General features: G+C 37.4%; 3 protein-coding genes and 1 long non-coding RNA gene across 4 annotated transcripts; all 4 read left to right on the forward strand.

Moving 5' to 3' along the window:
• The first annotated feature begins 184 nt into the window (after positions 1-184).
• Positions 185-3,812, forward strand: LOC133201351 (nudC domain-containing protein 2-like). Its single transcript, XM_061337161.1, has 4 exons — positions 185-379; positions 1,609-1,657; positions 1,828-1,979; positions 3,644-3,812. The coding sequence occupies exons 1-4, from the start codon at positions 194-196 to the stop codon at positions 3,719-3,721; spliced, it is 465 nt and encodes a 154-aa protein (XP_061193145.1). The 5' UTR covers positions 185-193; the 3' UTR covers positions 3,722-3,812.
• Positions 3,733-5,262, forward strand: LOC133201350 (transcriptional adapter 2-alpha-like). Its single transcript, XM_061337160.1, has one exon. It carries the CDS (start codon positions 3,816-3,818, stop codon positions 5,130-5,132), a length of 1,317 nt encoding a protein of 438 aa, XP_061193144.1. The 5' UTR covers positions 3,733-3,815; the 3' UTR covers positions 5,133-5,262.
• An 11,670-nt stretch (positions 5,263-16,932) lies between these two features.
• Positions 16,933-17,663, forward strand: LOC133201208 (uncharacterized). Its single transcript, XR_009723064.1, has 3 exons — positions 16,933-17,023; positions 17,113-17,171; positions 17,424-17,663. It is a non-coding gene; the product is annotated as an uncharacterized LOC133201208 (long non-coding RNA).
• Positions 17,664-19,601: 1,938 nt separating this feature from the next.
• On the forward strand, positions 19,602-24,451 carry LOC133201229 (uncharacterized). Its single transcript, XM_061337022.1, has 2 exons — positions 19,602-19,614; positions 22,935-24,451. Exons 1-2 carry the CDS (start codon positions 19,602-19,604, stop codon positions 24,449-24,451), a joined length of 1,530 nt encoding a protein of 509 aa, XP_061193006.1.
• The last annotated feature ends 881 nt before the right edge of the window (positions 24,452-25,332 follow it).

Raw genomic sequence — 25,332 nt, forward strand, 5'->3', positions numbered from 1 at the left:
GTAAACACGATTACTTTAATTCCGGTTGTCGTTAAATCACGTGCAAGGTATATTGAAAGCGTTGTCACATCTAAGTAACATTAGATTAATGTTATCTAAATAAATATAAGAACAAATTATTAATAAAAATTGAATGGAATATTCATTTTCAGTGCGAAATTTTGCCTTGTACCTAATGTCGTAAAATTATAGCATGGCCCACTTTGACGAGAGAAGTGGTTACATCCCTTGTAAAACAGACTGGGGACAGTGGTGGCAGACCAATGAGGAAGTATACATAGAAGTAAATGTGCCTGAGGGGACCCCAGCCAAAGACATCAAGTGTACAATCTCTCCCAAACACATTAGAATAACGGTGAAGGGACACACAGTAATTGAGGTATATAGTATAAAAGCAGATGTAACAAACAAATACAGGTCTAGGAAAAAAATATAGCTTAAAGAAACTATAAATAGAATAGTTAAGTTTATTTCATGAAGTTCACAACAGTTTTTAATGACTTCATATGAAGAGTCTTATATATGTAGTCTAGCTATCATTTACATAACATCGAGTATGTAAACATCTGCTGGCAAGGTTCCTTTTAAAGAAGTGTAACATTCAGATGTCAATCTTGTGGCCTACATAATGGTACAGAATAAACAGTATGGTCAAATACCTAATAAACGAATAAATTAAAGAAGGAGAAAGACTCACTCGAAACACCAATGAACGAATAAACTTTACACTGAAGAAAAAGGGGGCACCTCTGTTTCGGAAGCAAATGAAGATCTTGCACACATAAAGAAAATGCAAGTTTATTCATCATGTAACTTTATAATATGTGAACTCAAAAGGTAAATTTTCATCTGAATTAATTTCCATTAAAAGTAAGACAAGATGTCTGATCTGTAATACTGAAATATCCATGCATGCATGTACCAAAGTGCATCCCAAAAGCTGCTCATCCATGTTTTTGTTAGTTATGAAAACTGACATCACATGACTATTGTAGTGAATGCAGATAATAGTTTCAGAACCTCAACAAAGTCAAGATGAGCTTGTGCTATACCCCTGGCACTGGCATCCTGGTTAAAGTTTTAAGAGCAAGTCTGTCCAGAGTAATTATAAGTGTATCTGGACTAAACTTGCACAAATGATACATCATCAGACTTGCTGCGAATGCTGGCATTGACCTACATTTTCTGGATGAGTTTCAGTGACCAGGTTGAAACTTTTTGAGGAGGTCCATTAACAAGTTACTATAAGCCATGTGGTGACCAAACTTGCATTGATGATGATAAATTGATTCTAGGGATGGGCACTACCAGACCTGCTTCAAATGCTGGATCTGACCTACATTTTCTGGATGAGTGACCAGGTTAAAATTTTGGAGCAGGCCCTGGACCAAATTTGCATGGATGATGCATCTAGGGATGCACATTACCAGAACAATCATTTAGTGTCAGAATGTGCCTTCACTTAATGGTATCATTCGTCAAGGTGTCTGAGCTTTGTTATGTTTCTAAATAAAGAAAGTTTTTCGGGAATCTTCATGACAATGTTTGATTCTGTGTAAGTGTTCAGCGTGAAATATTTTTAAAAAATAAAATCTATATCTATTTCAGGGAGACTTACTAAATACAATACATGCTGATGAGTCTGTGTGGACACTAGGTAAGCAAATGTGAAGGAAAATTCTGTAGGAGTGACACATAATTACATTCATGCCTTTATATAATATTTTTTTTGGAAAACGACAATACTACATTACATTACAATACTGTATTGGACAAGGAACAATACTACATGACAATAGTGATATGATTTTTTTTCAATTTATCAAGAAGACAAGAAATTCCTGAGAGTGTGTTTACCTAAGAGTCATGCTGTGGCAGAGAATTGTTGGGACTCACTGCTAGTGGGACAGTATAGGACTGACCCCTGGACGTTTGACCAGATGGAGAAAAAAGCCACTTTACAAAAGTTTCAACAAGAGGTAATATACAATTAGATTGAGGTTTATAGCACTTTTCTTTTCCATGAATATTTCTGTAAAGATTGAAACTTTTAGTTTTATTCTTTCTATGCCTCCCTAATAGGAGATTTGGGGTGAAGGCTCCATAATCAGCGATTCTGGGGCATATAGTTTTGGTCTGTCCCACTGTCAGCTTGTTTGCAAAAAATTTAACCTTGGCCATAGCTTTTGAATAGTTGGTGCCAGGGCTTCCATATTACATGTGTATTCCTTGTGATAAGGCCTTTTTTTGGGGTTTCAACATTTTGACTCATGACCTTAACCTTAAAGTTTGACCTACTTTTGAAAAATTTAACCTTTGCCATAACTTCTGAATGGTTATTACCAGGGTTGTCGTATTTCAAAAGTTTATTCCTTGTGACAAGACCATTCTTTGGATACCAAGATTTTTGACCTCATGACTTTGACCTTTGAGTTTCACATACTTTTGCAGAGCCTTAACCTTAGCCATGACTTCTGAGTGATTGGTGCTAGGGCCTTTATAATTCATGTGTGTTCCTTGTGACAAGACCTTTCTTTAATACATACCAACTTTTTTTACCTCAAGAATTTGTTTTGTTTTGAACATATTGAATTATCCAAAAGGATAAGAAAGTTTTTTACAACTTACCAATTCCCCTCCTTAAATATAGCAATATGATATGCAGAATAATTCTTAGAAATGTAAAATGTTTCAAGCTGTACAGTAAAACTTGTTTAGTACGATTATGGATATAGCAAATTTAAGGATACAGCGAATTTTTTTTGTGATCCCTGGCGGAATTCTTAGCAATTCCTTGTAAAGTTTTATGGATATAATGAACTCAGAATTATTGCAAATTTACAGTTATAGCGATATGATTTTGAGTCCCCTAGAAGTTAAAAAAGTTAATAGCAAATTTTCAAAGGTCTTAATTTTTATGATACTGAACTGACATCAATTTTGTAAGTACATGTATTTATATTTGAACCTCAATTCATTCAAAAACTTTTTAACTCCAAGGTAAATTTTGTATTGTATACCTCCTTAAATACATTTGGTAGTCATACTTGAATAAAGAAATCTATATTGCAAATTCGCTATGTATACTTTAAGGAATTCGTTATACGGATACAACGAATTACGGATATGGGGAGGTAAATTCCCAGGTCTCCAGAACTTCGTTATAACCAAGTTTTATGTATAAGGGAAAAAATCTGTGAAATAACACAGCAATTTAAAATCGTTAGATTTCGTTGATAAATTTATGGACAGCAGCAAAAGATATTGGTATTCATTTGTAAAGGCAAATTTATATAACCCCAGAACAACATGATAACCTCATGACTTTGACCTTGGATTTGACCTACTTTTGAAAAACTTTAACATTGGCCATAACTTTTGAACAAGTGGTGCTAGGGCTTTCATATTTCACATATGTATTCCTTGTGACAAGACCTTTCTTTGGGTACCAACATTTATGACCTCAAACTTTGACCTTTGACCTTGGAGTTTGACCTACTTTTAAAATACTCTCACTCTGCCATGAGCTGCCACATGGGGCATCAGTGTTTTACGAACATATCTTGTTATTTTTTATACATTGAATCAGCAATTTAATGCTTTCATTTGTTTTTTTCCCCTCATTTCTTTATAATTTTTTCAGAATCCAGGCTTTGATTTCTCTGGTGCAGAAGTTTCTGGAAATTATCACAAAGGTGGACCTAAATTACCAGATAATTAAGAGATTAAAATATTGAATGCTTTTGCTTTAATTACTGATTACTGATTAGTGATTACTGGATAAAAGCAGAATTACAAACTTGTGAGATTTAAGTATGGATGAGGAGGAGGATATATCTTGTCCTAAGTGCTCGTTGACTTTAAACACTCCATACATCCTGTGTAAACAATGCTCTGGAGCAGTGAAAATTTGTCTTCAATGTTTCTCTAAAGGGGCAGAGTTTGGAGACCATGAGAATGACCATTCCTACACCATTGTCAGGGATGACTTCCCTTTGTTTGAAAACTCTTGGTCTGCAGCAGAAGAGCTATCTCTTCTGAAAGTAATGGCTGATTGTGGCTATGGCAACTGGCAGGATGTGGCCCAACGAATGAGAGTGAGGGGAAAGACTGAAGTGGAGAAACATTATAACAAGTGGTTCATAAACCAGGCTAACCCCGAGCTGCCACAATTTCCCGAAGCTGACCTCGAGAGATTTCCATGTCCAGTTGTGTACAAGCTGTGTGATGATCCTCCCCGATATCCTGACTCATCACAGATCTTCCAGTTGATGGGAGGTTACATGGCGGGGAGGGGTGATTTTAATGTGGAGCATGACAATTTCATGGAACTGGAGCTACGAGCTATTGATTTCAATGAAGCACCAATCCAGGAAAGAGATGACTTGGAAGAAAAGTTGAAATTTGAGGTCATAGATGTTTATCAGAACTGTTTAAGAGATCGATGGTGGAGAAGGAAGATTATTCGTAAATACGGATTAATCAACATCAGGAAACACCGGCTTGATAATGGGATGTATCCTACTAGATTAAAGGACCTTTTGGATCAGCTCAGGCCTTTTATGAGACTGTGTAGCCCTGAAGGTTTTGATAAATTTTCACAAGCTCTTAATTTGCAATTTGAATTAAGGAAAAACATTCAGAAGCTAATAGAATGTAGGGAAAATGGCATAACCAAACAGAGGAGCATTAAAATATTCAGAGTTCTGAAAAGTCGTAGAAATGAGATGAAATCGAGAAGGCATTTGTTAGATGATATCCTTGTTCATATGAAGGATGAAGCTGCATGTCAGTCATGGCTTCACAAACAAGCAGTTCTGGATACAATGTCAAAAGGGACAGCAAATCTACCCCTACCTTCAGCCCCTAGAAGGTCAGCCCCACCCATGGATATTGTGGGGCTGCCCGGCTATGAAAGGCTTTCAAAGAAGGAGCGAGAATTATGTGCTAGCGTGAGACTTGTACCGGAAGCTTACCTGGAATTTAGAGAAATCCTTGTGGGAGAATGTAAACGAAATAACTTCCTTCGATTACAGCAAGCCAGAACATTGATTAAAATAGATGTAAACAAAACCAGGAAATTGTATGATTTTCTAGTATCTGAGGGCCTTATTACTAAAGAACCAAGCTAATGCTTACTGGCATTATGGTTTAAATTTGTACAGAATTTACTGCTTGAATAACAAAAAATTGAATCATAAATTAGAAATTCTGAATGTTGTGCTTGTTGAACCTAGTAATAAAAATATTGGTAGTACAAAATGATTTCAGCATTCTTGAATAATTTCAAATTTGCATTCTTTTCACCATTGTGAAGTATTTTTGCATGTTAAAGGTTACATACACACAGATAGACACACACACGTATATAAATGCATATACATGATATAATATATACAAGTAACTGTAGGTGGAGCAGTTGGGGTTGTCAAATTGACATATGATCATAAACCTGTATTATCAATATATACCAGTATACAAATATGTATCCAGAACATTTCATGTTAACTGTACATGCAACTAAGTAAAATGAATACCATACAGTCTGTATGTAAAGTATTCAAAATTATTCATTTGTGTAAACTTATGGCACTATGCCTTTTTTTGAAAGCTTTGATAAGATATTCACTTAACTTTATAATAATTAGTCTTATTAGACATTAACCATATAAATTTTTTTTGTTTTGTTGTTGTTGTTGTTTTTTTTTTTTTTTTTTGGTTAATAATCTTAAATTTTTGTTAAGCGATGAGATATTGTGAAAAAATATATTCTCTCCTCATTATATAATGGACATTTATCTTCTGTACATTTTTTGTTACATACCAAACATGTTCTGTTGTTTCTCTCTAAAGGAATTCTTTGACCAATATTATTTTTCACAGATTCATATCTACCTTTTTCAGTTCTTAAGACATGAGCACTTATTCTAAATCTACGTTAAGATTTTCTTATTTCATAAGATTTGATATATATATATAGTTTTCCATTGTAAAATTTTCTTTATAAAACATAAAATAAGTAGTAAGTTTTCCCGAGTGAAGTCCTTCTTCACATTTCATAATGATAATAAAATAAATTTATAAAGCGCTAAATATTAATAAAATTACTCTAAAGCGCTGTGCAATAAAACGCAATAAACATAATTTAAGAACTAAGAATAGATTTATTACATGTAATTTAACATATGTGTATTAGAAAATATAACATTAAAATTATAAAGTTACATGCATACAATTACGTCATTAAAAAACTGAATATTAGAAAATCTTTTGAGATTTGTTGCTAAAATGTGTGCTCCAAGTATTTGAAAAGCTACTCTATAAAAATGTGTCTTTAAATATCTTTTAAAAATGTCCAGGGACTGGGCCTGTTTTATGTCATTTGGAAGGTCGTTCCACAAAAACGCTGCTGCCCAACTGAGCCGACGTTTGCAATATGTCTTTGTCTTGATTTTTGGAACAACTAACCGCGATGTTGACTCAGATCGCAGTGATCTGGCGGGCTTGTATTCAATTATAAGATCCTCAATATAAGATGGAGCTAACCCGTGTTTTTATTGGTAGACATATGTCAAGATTTTATATTGTGGCCAAAAATAAAGGGGTAGCCAATGAAGATCTGCTAAAATAGGAGTAATGTGCTCCCTTTTCGGCGATCTTGTTACCAAACGAGCTGCAGTGTTTTGGACTCTTTGCATCCGTTCTAGTGTGTTCTTTGAAACTCCATATAGCAGGCAGTTCCCATAGTCCAATCTGGCAGTGATTACGGCGTTCACCAGGGTCTTACCAAGCTTACAGGCTTCTTTTGTAAGAAAGCGCCGTATACGTCCAATATTGCCTATATGGAAATAGCATGACTTGACGACCGATGATACCTGTTTTTCCAAATTAAGGTGATGATCTTGCTAAGGTACATAATTCTGTTCATTTTTTTTTTTATTTAGATGAGCGGTGTTGCCTTGGTTACTAAGAATAGAAACTTCTGTCAAATACTTGCAAAACATTACTCCTTCTACAGTTTTAGTCTGATTGCAATAAATCTTGCCACAAAAAGAAACTAAATTAATTCTATTTATTGCTGTTGCATAGTTTCAAGTCCAAGTACTTCTTTTCTCTTTCTTTGCTGTAGAGCTATTGTTTCATCAGAGACCTCTGGTTAAACTACAGATAGATCTTCATCTGTTCATATGGTATGCTGTGTATTCCTTTTCCACTTTATGGGGAGACCTGGGCAAACGAACTCCTCATGAGTCTTTGTGTACAAAGATAGTAATATTGTATCCTCAGCCTCTCATTCCCCCACCATCAGGACGACAATTATACGACAGTATGATACCTTTAGGATTGTCCGTCCTTCTATTGCTTTTCAAATACGGGTTAGCATTGCTTCTGCTTGAACGTTTTCTGGAGACTGTGGTACATTCATCATCGATAACCCATGAGTGTGTCATATCAGTCCTCTCTCGTTGGTTTGTGACGTTGTGGTACATTGTAAGCATGAATATGGTCACTCTACACTTACTCAGTATCTGTATGTTTTCAAACGGCCATCCTCCTGGCCACAACGATATGTTTGCTCGAGATCACAAAACCATTCTGTGGTATAGGAAAGAACGCAAAAAATTCATTATTCAGTATAAACACATTAAAATTTGGAATGCTCCAAAATGCCAATTTTGCTTGAGTAAAACATTGGAGGCATATGCATTGTTCATAAATGACTCGTGTAAATATGTGCATACTCATGTGTACTATGCTTAACATTATTTATATATGTACATTAAGTAAATGCAAAGTGAACCATTATGCCTGTGGCTTCAGTCATGTTTTTCATAGATCGCTTTTAAATTTTGTGTGAGAATTCAAAAAATGGTTGAACGTTCACATCTTAAAGATTTGAAAATGAAAAGTCGCTTTGACAGATTCATATACGAAATTTCAAAACTGCAATTGCTATCAGAATTTCACAATGAGGAAAAATAAAATACTAGTACTGAATATTGATTACAGAAAACGTTATCAATAGAACGTAGCAATATACATGTAACTGTCTAACCATAAATTACTTAAATTTCTACAATTTGGATATTTAATCGGACCCTTCAGTTTTTGGCCGCAAATCGAATAAAGACTATTCTCTAACATGTAGAACTGATAGTGATTCCATGTTTGGTACCGAAAAATCCGGACCTATTTGGACCTGATTATTAACTCCCTCAGAAGGATTCAGTGTTTTGAATTTAAAATTACAAATTGCTGAAGTATGTAGATACCTGTATACATCTTGGTGGTATATGATGCGTCATGGTCCAATCATCAGGTGGATCCTCCTTCAATGGTTGTTTCGGCGTTGTCCACTACAACCTCCAGAGGTACGCCGACTGGGATGATCAAGTCCCAATCCGGAACCACTCAGCTCTCCGCCTTCACTGCAACACACTGAATGTTCATTCACACATAGAGTCTTAGTGTTGCACTTTCCACTGTCCTCTTGCTTCTTCCATATCCACATGGATGCCATATCTGCCTCTCTGCCCAGGTGTCAAATGAGTTGCCGCCTCTCAGTGCCTGTTACACCGACAATCCGCAAGGCCCTCCTCATAGATTGCCCTACAAATCCACGGCTTCAAACTTCCACTTGGAGACACCATACTCTTCAGCCCCGTTGTTGACAGTCTGCAACTAGATCCTGGTACTTATTCATTTTCCGCTCATGGGCTTCTTCAATTCTGTCCTCCCACGGCACTGTAAGTTCCAACAATATAACAAGCCGGGCTCTAGGAGACCAAATAACAATATCTGGACTCTGGTTGGTAGATGCTATTTCCTGTGGAAACTACATACGGCCCTTGCGGTCTGCTTGCATTTCCCAGTCACTGGCGGTCCCCAACAGTCCACCTCCTTCCATTACCCCAGCACGACTCTGTTCACCAGCCTCTACAAAGTTTACAAACTTCAAGCCTTCCTTGGTCTTCCATGGATTCTTCCTTGCTTTTTCCAGCACATGTGCAATAACAGATAGAACTTTGCCCTGTCTCCACGTATAACATGTATAACTTCCATATGTTAAGGCTACTGAACATGAATACAGAATATATTCCAGGTTGGCTGGTCTACCACAAAGATTGCATTTTGGGTCGTCCCTCATGCCTCATGTTGTTAGATTGGTTTGGGTTGGCAAATGTCGTAAACCGACTTAAGCTGAAACTGCAGTCTCTGGGGCTCTGTTATCCAGATCTCATTCCAAGATAACTTCTTCTGCCGGGCTCCTTCCCAGTTTAGCCAGCTTCCCTGCTTCTTCATACCAACTGCTTCACCATTCTTATGTGCTCTTCCATTTTAGGCACTTTTTTCTGCACAAGTTGCCTCTTCTCCACTTCTGACGATGTACCTCATCTTGTCGATGGTATTATTCCTATTCCCTGCCTGCCTACTGCTACACTTCCCACAATGTCGGCTTGCTCAGGCGTGACTCTGCCTCTTGTACTGTCTTCTTTGCTGACAACTTTCTGCCCGTCTTGATGTTCACTTTTGCCTCCCGTACCTTGGAATCATTACTGTCACGGAACATCAGAAACTGTCTGACCTTGGTGACCTTGAATTCCTCGACGATTGACGTCAATTGTGCCATAAAAACCAATGCTGCTAAAGCTTCTGGGAACCGCCAGCCATCTTCTAAGGTACCCACTGATCCGTCGCTCCATCGATTCAACTGATGTCAGTGACACATCATACACAAGTAGAGACCAAAGAATTCTTGGAAGTACGTCGTGCTGGTATATCCATGCCTTGTATTTTCCTGGTAAGCACTTTTGTCTATGGTGTTCATCCAGTTATCAAGTTGATTACTGGTGTCACTAACATTCTGTTTATCTCCCAGTGAATCATCAAAGAACTTTCCCAGGCACTTGACCTGTCAAGTGCCCGGTTTTTCTGAGACTGATGGGATAATCTCTTCTCCCAGCCTGAAATTCTCTCCTGTGACTTTCCCCTTTTTCAATACGAGGCTCCTAGACTTTGTTGGCTTGATCTTCATACGGGCCTAACTGATGATATCTTCTATCTCCTTCAAGGTCCATTTTGCCTCTGTGATGGTCTTTGTGCTTATTGTCATATCGTCCATGAACGCTCTGCATGACAGGGGGCTGTCTCACGCCTGCCTTCATCCACGGTCCTCTGCTCATCTTCTCCACCGAATTCACCATCAAATTCATGGCTGCCGAGAATAGAATTACTGATACTGTACAGCCTGTGACAATCCCAACTTCTGCCACGATGTTGTGAAGTCCTGAGTGGTGAACCGTAATTGAACCCTGTCAAAGTAACTCTTGAGCAGCGTCCGTATCCTGTCTGGTATATGGCCGCGCTGTAGTGTAAGTTGGACTAACTTACGAGGCATAGAAACATAAGCATTGGCTAGATCCAACCATATTACTGCCAGTTCTCCTTTCATCTCTTTAGCTTCCCGTATAATCTTTTTTAGAACACTTGTATGGTCTACACACCCCGAGACCCCTGGCACTCCTCTTTTCTGCACAGCTATGTCTATGTACTTGTTAGACAGCATAGGTTGTCATCCTCTTGGCCAAAATAGCCAGGAAAATTTTCCCTTTGATGTTCAACAGGGAAATGTACGTAACTGCTTAAATGACTTTGAGTTTTCCTCCTTTGCAATGAAGCATCCCTCAGCTTGGTGCCAACTGTCAGCTAACTTCCCCCTCCTCCACACAACTCTCAGTTGTTTTCATACACGTTGGGTTAATCTTGGACAGTTCTTGTAAACTTTGTATGGTATTCCGTTTGGTCCTGGTGATGAAGCTGCTCTAGCCTTCCTGATGATATCTTTGACTTCTCTCAGCTTTGGTTCCGTTTCGTCGAACAAATGGTCTGGAATGTCAGGCTGCATTAGCTTCTCGAACTCTCTTAAATCTTCATCTCTCCTTGTGTCATGTTGTAAATTTTGAATTTACCGGGTGGCAGTAAATACAAAAGGTGTAAATTTTGTATTTACTGCCACCCAGTAAATTCAAAATTTACAACATGACACTTGGATCACTGTGCATATCCTTCAAATATTTTTCGACTTCCTTTCTTCCCGCTGTTAGCTTTCCTGGTCCTGTGCTGCCTAAAAGTCTTGATGTAAATTGGAATGGGATGGCTGTAAATCGTGCTCTTGCTCTCGCTCGCTCCTTCCTTCTCCTCCTGCTTCTTTCTGTCCTTCTCATGCTCTTTAGCTTCTCTCTTATGTTTGTACTTAATTCAGCAAAAGCAGGTCGTTCCCCCTCCTCTGATGTTCTAAACCGTCTTGTCAGCTGTCGCAGTTCTCGCCTCAGATTGGTCATCTCTCTTTGTCTTCTGTTCTTATTCGCTACTCCTCTTGCATTGGTTGCTGCTTTTCCTCCTTTCCAAATCTGTCCTGTCCTACGTTATACATTATCGTTACTATGCCTTTGATCTTTTGCTATTCCTCCTGCCAGTGATGCGTTTAAAATTGTGTCTACATCATTATCAAACCTCTCCCATTCTTCCTTATTACTGCTAGCTGGCCACTTGATCTTCGCTTTCCTCTCTGATTCAACCGGCTGCCTCCTGGGCTCTCGTGTTTGCTCTTCTGGTGTTACCACTTCTCCTTGGCTGCCCCCCCCCCTCTCATTGACTGGCGCTTGGACGCTGTGGCTAGATTCCTGGACCACCTCCTCCGTCTCACTAGGTTGCCCTGTGCGTTGCGTCAGTCACTGAATCGGAGCCTTCCCATGTGTATTTTCAGCCCCAGCTCATCCTTTAAGGTCTTTCCACCACTACATATATGCTCAAATTCAAACTCTCAGTCCTTGATCGGTCCGGTGTTGTTTCCGTTACATCCTCTGAAACAGGTCGCTCATCCCCCCCCCCCGCTCTCGCGCAACCCCGGGGGTATCTTTCTATGTTGTTGCCTATAGCGAATTCTAAAAGGTTCCTCCTCACGGAAGATGTGCTTTGGCCTACTAAACCTCCACATCCTTGGTTGCCTGTCTTGTAATTCATAACTAGTCTTAATTACAAATAAGCAATTTTGTAATAACAGAATTATTTTGTTTTTACAAATTAGTAATTATGAAAATCTAATCATGATTTATTTATACAGCAAAATTACACACCGTAAAGTAATTTTATGTTTACATTTACTTACATGCTGGAGTGATTTTACAGCTATTTTACAACGCAAAATGTAATATTTTGCGTTATTACATTTTGCGTCGAGTAAAAGATTTAATAATACATTTTTGGATTATAACATTTTGCGTCTAGAATAATATAGAATGTAATAACGCAAAATGCAATGACAAACTTTTTGGATTGTTACATTATGCGTCGAAATCAACGTAGAATGTAATATCTATATAAAAGGTTATACTGGCTTTTTTCCACAAATAATGCACTTTGTATAGAAATTGGGAATGCATTTGCTAACAACAACGTGTTCTTTATGCAAATTTAACTTTCCTATCCAAAATATTCATTCCGGTCGATATATGTTTTGCTTTGACCCGCAGGCAAAATATATTAAAACAAAATGTAACCTTTGTTAGTTGCCATAACATAAAGATAGCCATATCTCGGTCTTGGAAGTTTTTCTTGTTTTGAATCATTGTTATTATACTTCAAAATATTTTAAGATAAAGCAAATGGGATTTAATTTTATTTATACAGCTGATAGTTTTATGTTTAAGTATTAAGTTTCTGTAATGTTGTAACATGTTTAACTTGTTGCGCCTCGGGAATTGGTTTTTCCCTGACTTTGGAGAGATATGTTTTGACCTCTAGTGACACAAGAAGCTATTTCAATTGGCGTCAATACAGTTTGTGTAAATTTCGACACAGAATGTCAGGAATGCAAAATGTGAATATATTCATAGTTTTGAAAGACCATACAATATTGAAAAAAAAATTTGAAACCACCAAATATGATTAAATCGGTCAAAAATGGTTTTTAATTTTTAAAATAAAAACCATAGAGTGTGTTATTGCATTCTGCCTAAACCTCAACACAAAATGTAATGACGCAAAATATAATTATTCAAAAAGTGTAATTACATTTTGCATTTTTACATTCTGCGTTGATCTGTTTCTTTTAAATTCCTCCTGTAACGAAAAATAAATATAGTTACTTTTATGAAGATAAATTAATAAGTAATCACTGTCAATCCGTCTATTATCTTTTTTTCGCTTTTTTCTAATATTTCGCTTTTTTCTTTAAAATTCTTCTTTTAAATTCATTTCTTTTCTTTTGGTGTACGACGTACCCTTGACTATAGTAGAAGGGATGGAAACAACAGCAAGCAGATATCTGAGGAGATGGCTGGGGGTACCAAGAAGTTTCAGCAGCGTTGGTTTATATAGCTCTGGGACAAAGCTACAGTTACCTCTTAAGTCTATTACTGAGGAATTCAAGGTGACAAAAGTGCGTCAACATTTAATGTTACAGAATAGCAAGGATGAGAAGGTACGGGCAGCGAAGGTAGAAATTAGGACAGGGAGAAAGTGGTCAGTAAAGGAAACTAAAGAGGAAGCAGAATCCCGCTTGAGAATCAATGATATAATTGGAGGACAGGCAATAGGAAGACAAGGGCTTGATGTCACACCAACAGCAAGATGGGGGACAGCTTCAGTAAAGTACAATGGAGGAAGATTCAAGAATGGTGAAAGCAGTTGGAATGAAGAAACAAGGTAGCTGGTTGAACTGGGAGAATACACGCCAGGTGAAGATGGGATGGAAAGATATTTGGAAGATGACTCATTCAGACTTCAATTTAAGCTGAAATCAGTTTACGATGTTTTTCCCAGCCCAACTAATCTTGTAACATGGGGAGTGACAGATGATCCAAAGTGTGCCCTCTGTAGTAAACCAGCAAACTTGGAGCATATATTATCAGCATGCTCACAGGCTTTGAAAGATGGGAGATACACTTGGAGACATGATAAAGTTCTAGCCAGTATAGCTGACACCTTGGAGAAAAGTATTTAAAAAAAAAACAAGGAAAAACAGAGAGGGCCTGAGATTTGTCAGCTTTGTGAAAGAAGGTGAAAAAGGGCATAAAGTTAGTGTGGAAGGAAGTGGTCTGCTGGGGACAGCAACAGATTGGCAGATGCGGGCAGACCTCAAGAAAAGATTGGAATTTCCATCTGAGATAACAGCTACAAACAAGAGGCCTGACATAGTTATCTGGTCAGTGTGAACAAAACAGACAATTCTTATGGAATTAACAGTACCATGGGAAGGCAGAATGGAGAATGCACATGAGAGGAAAAACCTGAAGTACCAGGAACTAGTGACGGATTGTCAACAAAATGGATGGAAGGTCTGGTTTTTCGCAGTTGAAGTGGGATGTAGAGGTTGTGGGACAGTCTATGTGGAGGGCACTGAGAGTCATTGGCATTACTGGAGCAGAGAGAAGGAGATTGATAGGGAGTCTGTGTAGGGAGGCAGAGTCAGCATCTATGTGGTTGTGGAGAAGAAGGGCAGATAAGTGGAAAGACAGTTAAAATACAGCAGTTATATAGACAGTAAAATAGAACAGCAGTGATGTAAAGCCAAGTGGTTCCGGGCTGGGACCTGATCACCCCATTCGGCGCACCTCTGGAGGCTGTAGTGGACAGCGCCGAAACAGCTGATGAAGGAGGATCCACCTGAAGACGGAACCACGCATCTTTTCACCAGGATGTATACAAGTAAAAGTAAAATGTGAGTACATGTATAGGGTAAAATGACAGCTCAACACAATTATGAAATTCTGCAGTCATACAAATGATAACAATAAATAATTGTCTGAATTGATGATTACTGCAAGACACCAAGAAAATACACTCTCAATGAAAATGGTGAGGATAACGAACAAATGATGAAAGTGGTGAAGATAACGAAAAATTCAAACAATACAAATCTGTGAACACAGTTTCTACATCAAATGGCCAAGCTCTACCAAATGAATAGATTTTACATTCCTAGGTTTGGCATAAGACTGGCTCTATGTATGCAAGGTAGTATATGCTTATTCACCAATCAAAGCTTTCAGGGGGCATGTATATTATGAGCACAATATGAAATACAAATATGTCGTCAAGCAAAACACCAGAGGGCTTACAATAATAAAGTAAGGAGACATTAACATAATGTTGCAAAAATATGAAAAGCTTATCTTTTCACAATGTTCAGGAATTGAATCATGAAAATACACATATGTCATTACGAGGGCTGTTCGGAAATTATTGAGACATTTTGTACATTTTTCTTTCTAATGAACGTCTTTCGGTGAAATTTGCAAACATTAAGAATTCATAAAAGCAAGAAATATTTTACAAATATTATATTTCTTCTCTTTAATGGTATATAAATGTGTCAGTGGTAGGGGTACCCGACGCAGTCACGAAATCAGATATTGAAAATATGTAACACCAATGTTTAGCACCCCGGTGGATCAATAATAAGAGCGAAAATAATTCAATTTATGTATATATTTTTTTAATTTTATTTTGACTTCATGTTGTGCAAGTTTGTTAGAATTCTGATCAGAAATGCGGAGATCATTAAAAAAATTAAGCGCGGAAAAGAAATGACGACAAAATGGATTTTGACGTCAAGGCGAAGCAGCGAGATACCTAAATTTTGTGTAGCGCTATGTAAAACTCCTTTCCAGACTGACCAACCTGCTAAAACAATAACAAAGAGAAAAAAACATGTCTAAGGGTTTGTTACATGTATTTCATTGGTATATATTTTTTCTAACCTATAATTCAACTACAGTAAAATCAAAAGCTCCGGACGACCATCAATTTTTACCGTAACGGAATTAATAACGTTGACCCGCGTTGCATAAATCGGCACTGCATGATGCTAAGTCATCCTGTATAAATGACGCATGAAAAATTTACAATAGTGAAACATTTACATGTGAAACAGCAAGAATCGTGTAAGAAAAAAGAAACAGTTTGATTTTTGTAGTGTATATAATTATGATAACACAGAAAGAAGAGTAAACGCTTCCCGATCGTTTCACATGCAAAATCATCTCCGGCTGACGTGACGTTAAAATGACGTAGCGATGCTGCTCCAGGTCGATAGACATATGCATGTTTATTATTTCACCGGAACTTATCTAGGTATCCTTTAAATTAGAAATTTTGTATAATTGTATTATTCGTTCTTTATGAAATGTTGACGAATTTTACTGAAATTATCTTTGCCCTTTATGGAGTTAAAGTAATTGTCTCAATAATTTTCGAACAACCCTCGTAAGATGTAAAACACCACAGTCCTGAGTTACAATAAATAAGTTATAATTATAACTCGTATAAAGATTCCACTAGGCAGGTATCAACGCCTGTAACTTGTTTTCATGAACTCTCCTTTTCTTTCTCAAAGCTTTTGTATTTAACACAAAAGATTTGTGGAGAGAGAGAGAGAGAGAGAGAGAGGGAGCTAGATACAAATCTTGTGTGTCACATTTAAAAGCTTTCAGAAAGAAAAGGAAATCTATCTAGAGCATGTGTTTATGTACCCTCCTCCCTCTTCCAATTTATTCTTGCCACTCATATTTTCCTTTTTATCCTCTTGCCTTTCGCCCCCCCCTCATTTTCCGCCTCTGTTCCTGCTGCTAGCCCCCTTTTTCACCCTCTGTGATATCCAATATTATTACATCGAATGCTTTTAAATTATTGGAATTCCCCTTTCCTATCTTTATAAAATTTAGCATTCTGAAATCTGCCTTGTGAAGAAGGACCCGGGAGGAAAATGCAGCGATTGAACATTTGTACAAATTTTAGGATCTCCCCCTATATACCATAACAAGACTCCTTCAAATAACTTTGAAAGATTGAATGAACTTTGCTATTTTTAACCCCCCATTTAGCCTGGGAATTAATTGGGGGAATTCCAAAATGGGGAATCCCTTATCGAAATGTGATGACGATCGATGGACTTTAATTTACCTCATGTTCAGTTTCAATGAAAATCGTATCCAGACGTAGACAGAGGATCCTTTTAGAGGTATTACTTAAAGCACTACACATATTTTTTACGTTTCTGAAAATAATAAAACACTTGTCACTATTAATGGACTCGTAATTTATATTTAGCACCGACTGGCATGGCTGACGAAAACCAACAAATTCAGTCCGTTTTAATGATGCTTGTGGTAAGTTTATTGTGCATATTGAGATTAATCTGGTGAACAGTTTTCATGCATATACTTATCGGATCATGTAAAGTCATTCTTCAGGTTAGGAAGGAAACAAGGGAGCCTTGAAAGGAACGTCACGTGATTATTTTATTTAAAACCTTAATATTTACCGCCACTAGATATAAATACATGTGCATTAGAATTATAATATAATTCCCTGAGATTGATTTACTGCATGTTTTATTTTCCTTTTCATTACAATTGTAGAATTTGTCAAATCGTTTTGAAAAGAATGAAAGTCGTTCTGAAAAGTTAGAGAGTCTTTTTGAAAATTTTGAAACTGTATTAAAAGAAGAAATTGCCCAACTTGGAAAAAGACAAAGGATGCAAGATGAATGGACCCAAACCACAGATGGTTTAGAATCTAGAACACTGGCAGAAGGGACGCCCATCGATGTCAAGAAAACTGAAAAAGGTTCCAGTGCAGGTAGAAGAGTTGTATAATATACTGCAAAGTTCTTCGAATTGTATTTATAAGTTATGATGTGTGAAATTAAATTAAATTTTTGAATTTTGAACTACAAGGCAACCCCACTATTTTAAATTGTACTATTACTAACGTATTTGAGAAATGTTTTGAACATAAAACGTAAATCCTATGTTACTTTACAATTTACACATATAATCTTAATCCCATTTATTTACTTTACTCACATAATTAATGTAAATCCCATTTAATTTACTCACATTCTGGCGTAAGCTAAATCCCATTTATTTTACACAAATAATCTAAATTGCATTTGCTTTACTCACAAAATCTGATTTCTTTACACACATAATTTTAATCCCATTTATATTAAGAAAATTTACACTCGTACGATAGATTAAAAATACACTTGATAAACGTTCGTAGCAATTTTATGTACATAGTCATTTACATGGGCATATCAATAAGACATAAAATTATCAAAACATGGAACAGTTATGCAAGCAAAATGCCTTTATTTTTGTAAAATCTACTATTTGTTTATAATTGAGTTTCAGCACAGTCTTTCTTTTTTCTTAATAGGGCATTGCAAATGAAAAAGACGTCTACAAAAATAACTGTCATGAGATTTGTTTAAATTTTTTTTTAGGATTTTTACTTGCATGTGGAAAATTTCTTTAAATAATATATTTTCATTTTCCAAACTCATAAGTGACTTCCTTGATAGGCCACTCCTGTTCATAAACCTTGCCAAAACCACGCGATAATTGCATCTGTTGCAGACCCGTCCAAGTCAGGTCGAGATAAGCTTATTTTTTAAAGTCCATTCTAACGTAACTATATATAGGCCCTTCCTGGACCATACTTTCTAGGGATGGACACTACCAGAATTGCTTCGGATGTTGGATCTAACCTACATTTTCCAAATGAGTGACCAGGGTAAAGTTTTTGGAGCAAGTCTATTCCCAAGAAACTATAAGCCCTACCTGGACCAAACTTGCATGGATGATGCATCTAAGGATGGACGCTACCAGACTTGCTTTGATTGTTTGATTGTATGTTGTTTTACGTCCCATTCGAGAATTTTTCACTCATATAGAGACGTCACCATATACTGGTGAAGGGATTCAAATTTAGACCTTTACTCGGCACTCGGGGCTATTGAGGAATAAGGGATCTATATCGTGCCAACGCCTGCCGTGACACGGGGCCTCGGTTTTTAAGGTCTCATCCGAAGGACCCGCAACTTTCACTTCAAAGTGCCGAGTGCATGGCGAAGGAACAGTTGCTACCCATTTTTTATCGACTTAGGCCAGTCGTGGCCAAGATTCGAACTCACGTCCTTCCGATCACGGAGTCTACCGACTGAGCTACCGTGAACGGTGTCTTGCTTTGAATGACTGGATCTGACCTACAAGTGAACAGATTAATGTTTTTGGAGCAGGTCCATTCCAAAGTAACTGTAAGCCCTACCTGGACAAATTACCATGGACAATGCATCTAGGGAAGAACACTACCAGTCTTGCTTCTAATGCGTGATTTGACCTACATTTTCCAGGTGAATTGCATGATTAAAGTTTTAGGAGTTAGCCCATTCCCAAGTAACTAAAAGGCCTTCCAGAACCAAACTTGCATGGATGATACATCTAGAGATGATCTCTATCTGACATGCTTCAGATGCTTGATCTGACCTACATTTTCCAGATGAAGGAATAATCCTATCTAAACCAAACTACCATGGACAATGCATCTAGGGATGGACATACAAGATTTACTTCCGATGCTGGATCTGAGCAACAATTTTCAGATGAGTGAATAGGTTTATCTTAATAGAACAAGTCCATTCCCAACTATAACTATAGACCTACCTGGAACAACCTTGCGTTGATGATGCATATAGGGATGGAACTACATGTACCAACTTGCTCTGGTTACTAGATTTGACCTACATTTTCCAGATGAATGACCAGGGTAATGCTTTTGGAGTTGGTCTGTAACTATATGTTATGTAACTACTAGTATTATGTCAACAACTTGCCTCATTTTAGAAATTGTTCATATATAGAGCATGCTCTTGCGTATCTTATCAACTGGGAGAAAAACTCCATAAATTATGCATGTGATAATGTTATATTGCTACATAAATAAGGGAAGTTGACCATAAAAAAGTCATCACGTCATAAAGTTTTGTTGTTAGACTACCATTAACGTCTTTTTCTAGTAAAATATCCAAATTTGAAAGCATATGTGTCAGACTCCTCTGTGGTATCTTTATTTAAGAATCGCATAAGAAATTTAAAAGGTAATAGTATGCAAGCCATCTATCCTTCCGTTTTCACTAAATCGGAGGTGATCAAAGAAAGACTACATAAACAATATTTTATGGTTCCAGTCGACAAGGCTAGTGACAATATCGCCTTTGTCTGCAAGATTCATATAATAATATTATATTTGTCTGCAAGACTCATATAATAATATTATATTATTATTTTAAAAGAAGTTAGTTTTAATTCTACTTGTGGAAATCTAACTTAAACTCGCAGTTAACTTTCTAAAGATAAAATTCTTCATAATCACATTTCAGATTTAGAACTTTTAACATTCCAGTCAACCAAGGTGAGTTCGATCTACCCTACCTATGTTGGATTCCTGAACTTCATAAAAATCCTTACAAAAACAGAAACATTGCGGGGTCAAGCAAATGCTCTCCTAAGCCCCTATTCTTATCTTTTGATACCAAAACGTTATCTGCTGTTAAGAAGAAACTTCAGACGTACTGTGCAACAGCATATTCTAGAATTGGTGTAAATCAGATGTGGATTCTCAAAAACTCGATCAAAAGAACTTTTAAAAACTTTAAATCGCCATTTTTTTTTTCAAAAGTCAGTTACGTCAAACCATACGACTTTTCTACACTTAATACAACCATTCCTCACGATAAATTATAGACTAAACTTTTTAAAATCATAGATAACTGCTTTTTCAATAAAAATGGAAGTCGGAAATTTTCCTATCTTATGATTTGTCATCAACTTTGTTGAAAATCACTCTGATTCTACATACAAGTAAATGTACTCTGAAGTTGATATTAAAAGGATCCTGGAGTTCCTCATTTACAACTTATGTCTTCGGCGACCAGGTCTTCCGACAAACTGTTGGAATTAAGATGGGCACTTATACTGCTCCTTTATTAACTGACCTATTTTTATATTCCTATGAGGCAGAATTTATTCAAAAACTTCTATATCAGAAGAAAAAACACTTGCTGTGGCCTTCAACTCGACATTTACGGGTATAAGTTTGATTACCACTTGTAGAATTAAATCCCAGCTCCTCTAAAATACCATTTAAACAAGTAAATTCAAAGAATTGTGGCCTCTGCTTTCGGTGTCTTAGTGGTTGGGATGCAACTATATCAATGTAAGTTAAACTTAGAGGTCGAGGTCACGAGGTCAAAAGCAGAGAACAATCGGAAAGGTCTTGAAACAGGTACTGCACATGTCAAATACAAATGTCCTATCTTCTGCCTTTCAAAAGTTATCAGCAATATTAAAATTGTTAAAAATTAGGTCAAACTTCAAGGACAAGGGATTAAAAATCATGGTGCATTTGGAAAGATCTTCTCACAGGTAATGCACATGTCAAATATGAATGCCTTATCCTCTTTCTTTCAAATGTTATCATGTTATCACCGTCACGGTAGCTCAGTCGGTAGAGCGCTCGCTCCGTGATTGGACGTCCCGCGAAAAGACGACCCCAAACGAGACCGCCAACATCCTCGCCCCGTCAACCCGTTTGTCAATAGCTTGCTTCGCTTCAGAAACTGTCCACACGCAGAGCACGCCCTTGCGAATCAAATCAACTGAGAGACACATAAACCCCACAGGCAGGCGATAAGGATATACCGCTACACAAGCAAGGGAAGCCGAAGATTGAAAGGTTGAGGTCATCACGTCCATCATAAAGCTCTGTTGTCAGGTTACCATCAACGTCTTTCTCTAGCAAAATATCTAAATGTGAAACAGATGTGTCAGAATCTCTGGTATCTTTTATTTCAAGATCACTGGGATATATTGAGTCGACATATGAATGAGAATAACTATTGTTAATTGATAATACGTCGTCGATATATTGAAATGTCGAGTTGAAGACCACAGCAAGTGTTATCTTCTTATCTTGTAGAAGTTTTTGAATAAATTCTGCTTCATATGAATACAAAAATAGGTCTGCTAATAAGGGGGCGCTAGCAACTGTTCCTTTGCCAAGCGCTATAGGCACTTTGAAGTGAAAGTTGCGGGTCCTTCGGATGAGACCCTAAAAACCGAGGCCCCGTGTCACGACAGGCGTTGGCGCGATAAAGGTCCATCACTATTCAATGGCCCCGAGTGCCGTGTAAAGGACTGAATTTGAAGCCCTTCACCGATATATCCTGACGTACGTCTCTATATGAGCGAAAAATTCTCAAATGGGACGTAAAACAAGCAGCATCTCTTCTCAATCAAAAGTTATGACCACGGTAAAAGTAATGTTAATTTTTTTTGAAAAGTATGTGAAACTTCAAGGTCAAGATGTCAAAAATTTTAAAATATTTGGAAAGGTCTTTGTCATAGATATTGTGCATATGAAATATTAAAGCCCTGTCTTTTCTCATTCAAAAGTTATGACAAAGGTTAAAGTTTTTGTGACAGACTGACAGACGAATGAGATTTAATGTCCCCTCATTTTCCCGAAAACGGGGGGGGGGGGATGAAACTTACAAAGACAATGTTGTTAACTGCTTTTTCAGCTAGGACCAGTACAAACTGATCGTGTAATCTAATTCTTTTTTCACTTGTGAATTATTGAAGACATGCAGAAAGATAGATTGTTTTCGCCCCTCAATCGCTTAATGCGAGATTTCTACATCCATCTGATACTTTTAATACATTCTGGCAAAGTTACAAGGTCTTCTACTTCATGTTTGGCCCATTGCCTGTCGTAATCTTCCGCAGAATTCATTATATCTACGAAATTGTGAATTTAGGCCCTTTTAAAATTAGTGATTTAAGATCCTCATTATTAACTACTCAGTATATTTGCATTACCATTAATGATGTGCCCAGCAGGACTATAGTTGTAGGATGATGATGAACATGAACAGGTTGGAGGATTATGTTTCAGATGTTCTATCATGTTGTAAATTTTGAATTTACTAGGGGGAGGTAAATGCAAAATTTATATCAAGTAAATTTTGCATTTACCTCCCCCAGTAAATTCAAAATATACAACATGATAGTTCGATGAAATTTTAGAAGTATACCTCTCTTCCTTTGTAGTTGCTTTTGAATGGAGTGGATCAGAAGACGGTATAAGTGGAACGGAAGATATTCATCGAGAATGCATCCAAGAAAATCTTCCGCAAATGTCCCATTCAATGGATTTAAAGCGCGTAGTTTTATTGGACGAACTTATTGAAAATGGTTGCCTTACAGAAAATGAGGCTGCTGATATTCGAGATTGTGAAAAACGAAAAGATCGAACGAGAAAGCTTGCGATCATCATGGGTAAGCGAAGTCGAGAAAAATTTAGTTCATTTTTGGAGGTATTAAAAAGGGCAGAAAACTATCCACATGTTGCAGAGCAACTGGAAAATTCATATAAAGCTAAAATTGAGGAGGGTAGAAGAAAACGGGAATGTGTTCTATGTTACATCATTCGCAATGTTAACATCCGACACATTATTGATACCCTCTGTTCCCAGTTTGTTGTTAGTTTGGAATTTCTGGACGAAGTCATTTCCTGTGAAGCTAATGATGCCGAAAAAATGCAACGCTATTGGAAGCGTTTATTTGAGCAAATGAATACCTCAGTGTATGCAAGTAGACATCGGAAAGCTTTCAAGGAATCCCTCCGAGAAAAGTACGAGCACATTGCCAAAAAGATATCGGTGAAGAATCAAATCAAGTGTAGATGTAATGCCACCGAAACTAACAGAGTCATTCGAGTTGAAAGTATGTCTTGGCCAAGTGGTAGCCTCACAACAGAGGGGAAGAGCACAACCTCAACAGCAGCTAGACCAAAATCTCACTTGAGTGCAGTCAGCACCATATCCGAAAATGTCTCGGACATAAGCAACGACGGGTATGCTGGAAATATTCCACGCACCGTTGAATGGGTCAGTAACTTGGAGGTTGAGGTTGAGTCAACAGAAAATAACTTTACAAGCATCCAGAGAGCCCAACCATCATACTCTGAAATTGTTAAGACTCAAAGTGGAGTTGGTGATGCACTGTGTTCCTCAATGTTACAGGATCAAAACACTTCCCTCTTGGCTATAGGTGACGATCTTCTCCTGCAGGCAGGAATAAATGAAAGTATGAAAGAAAAATACAACCAACATCTCACTTCTTTCGTTGTTAGCTCCAAGGATGATAAACATTTACTTGTCAACCAAACAGAAACAGAAAGAAAAGAAACAAAATCCTCCAAGAAGAAAAGGAAAAAACGAAAAAGGGCGCAATCCGAACCAAGCCCAACTTTACCTACTGATGAATATAAAATTAACATAAGCCAAAGACTATCTCTGTCTCAAGACTCAACTAAGAGCGAGCGCACAATAGTGCATCATCTGTTTGACAACATTCCAACCATTGGCATCACAGATGATAGCTCCGAAAAGCTTGGTTTAGAAACCTCATTAGAACAATGGCCACTCGAGAGCCCTAAAGTATTGACATCCCCTAGACAAATAACTCCACTCGTAAAGGTTGGGTGCTCTGATAAAGGGAAAAATGATAAATGTAAGAAGAAAAAGAAGACAAATCTCTAGCCCCAATTTCCTTTATAAGGTTCGTCTTGAAAAACTCAAGCTATGAGGAAAGTCAATACAGGGCATCTGCTGTCTATGGTTTGTTTCCGTATAGAGCCATATGCAAAAGAATGACAACACGATGACACAATACGTCGTCGCGTTAACACATCTGCTGTAGGTGTGTTCGCGCGACGGCGTGTAATGTGTAAAGATGCGTTAGCATGACAGCGTGTTTTGTGTTAGCACGACTGCGTGTTTTGTTAATTAGTGCCACGGTGTGATGTGCAAAGTTGTATAAACACAACCGCTATTTTTTGTATCAGGGGGACGGCGTGTTGTGTAAATTGAATATGATGGCGTTTTGTGTTAGTGCGCTGACGTTGTGTGAAGTAGTTTTAGTTCGACGACATGCTACTGTACATAAAGTTGCGTTAGTCACACCCTATTACCGGCAAATGGGACTGTCGATGCAACTGGGACGACAGGCGGCAAAGTTTTATGTACCTGAATTTTATCAGTGTTTTTGTCAATTTATAACATTCATCAACTCATGTATGGTGGTTTCCTGAACGGCCATATTTCTTGTTGTTACTGTATGAAATAAATTTAGGCTCTTTACGACACAACTGCAAAATGTGGATAGTCTTGTGCGAAAAACAACTTTGGCGTCTGTAGTCCTAGTTGTCAGTATTAAGGTGTGTTAAAGTGCAATCTGATTAAAATCAGATCCGCGAGATCCTCGGTGCTCCTTTTTTAATGATATGTCGCTTACGAGGATCCCTTTTTTAACGCTATGTCGCTTACGAGGATCCTCGTAAGCGACACATCGTTAAAAAAGGAGCAATGAGGATCTGATTTTTTATCAGATTGTGTTAAAGTGTGTCTTTGCCACCATACCT

The sequence above is a fragment of the Saccostrea echinata genome, unplaced genomic scaffold (assembly GCF_033153115.1).
Source record: "Saccostrea echinata isolate AGI-Se365-2 ecotype Australia unplaced genomic scaffold, CSIRO_AGI_Sech_v1 ptg000043l, whole genome shotgun sequence".
Taxonomy (NCBI): domain Eukaryota; kingdom Metazoa; phylum Mollusca; class Bivalvia; order Ostreida; family Ostreidae; genus Saccostrea; species Saccostrea echinata.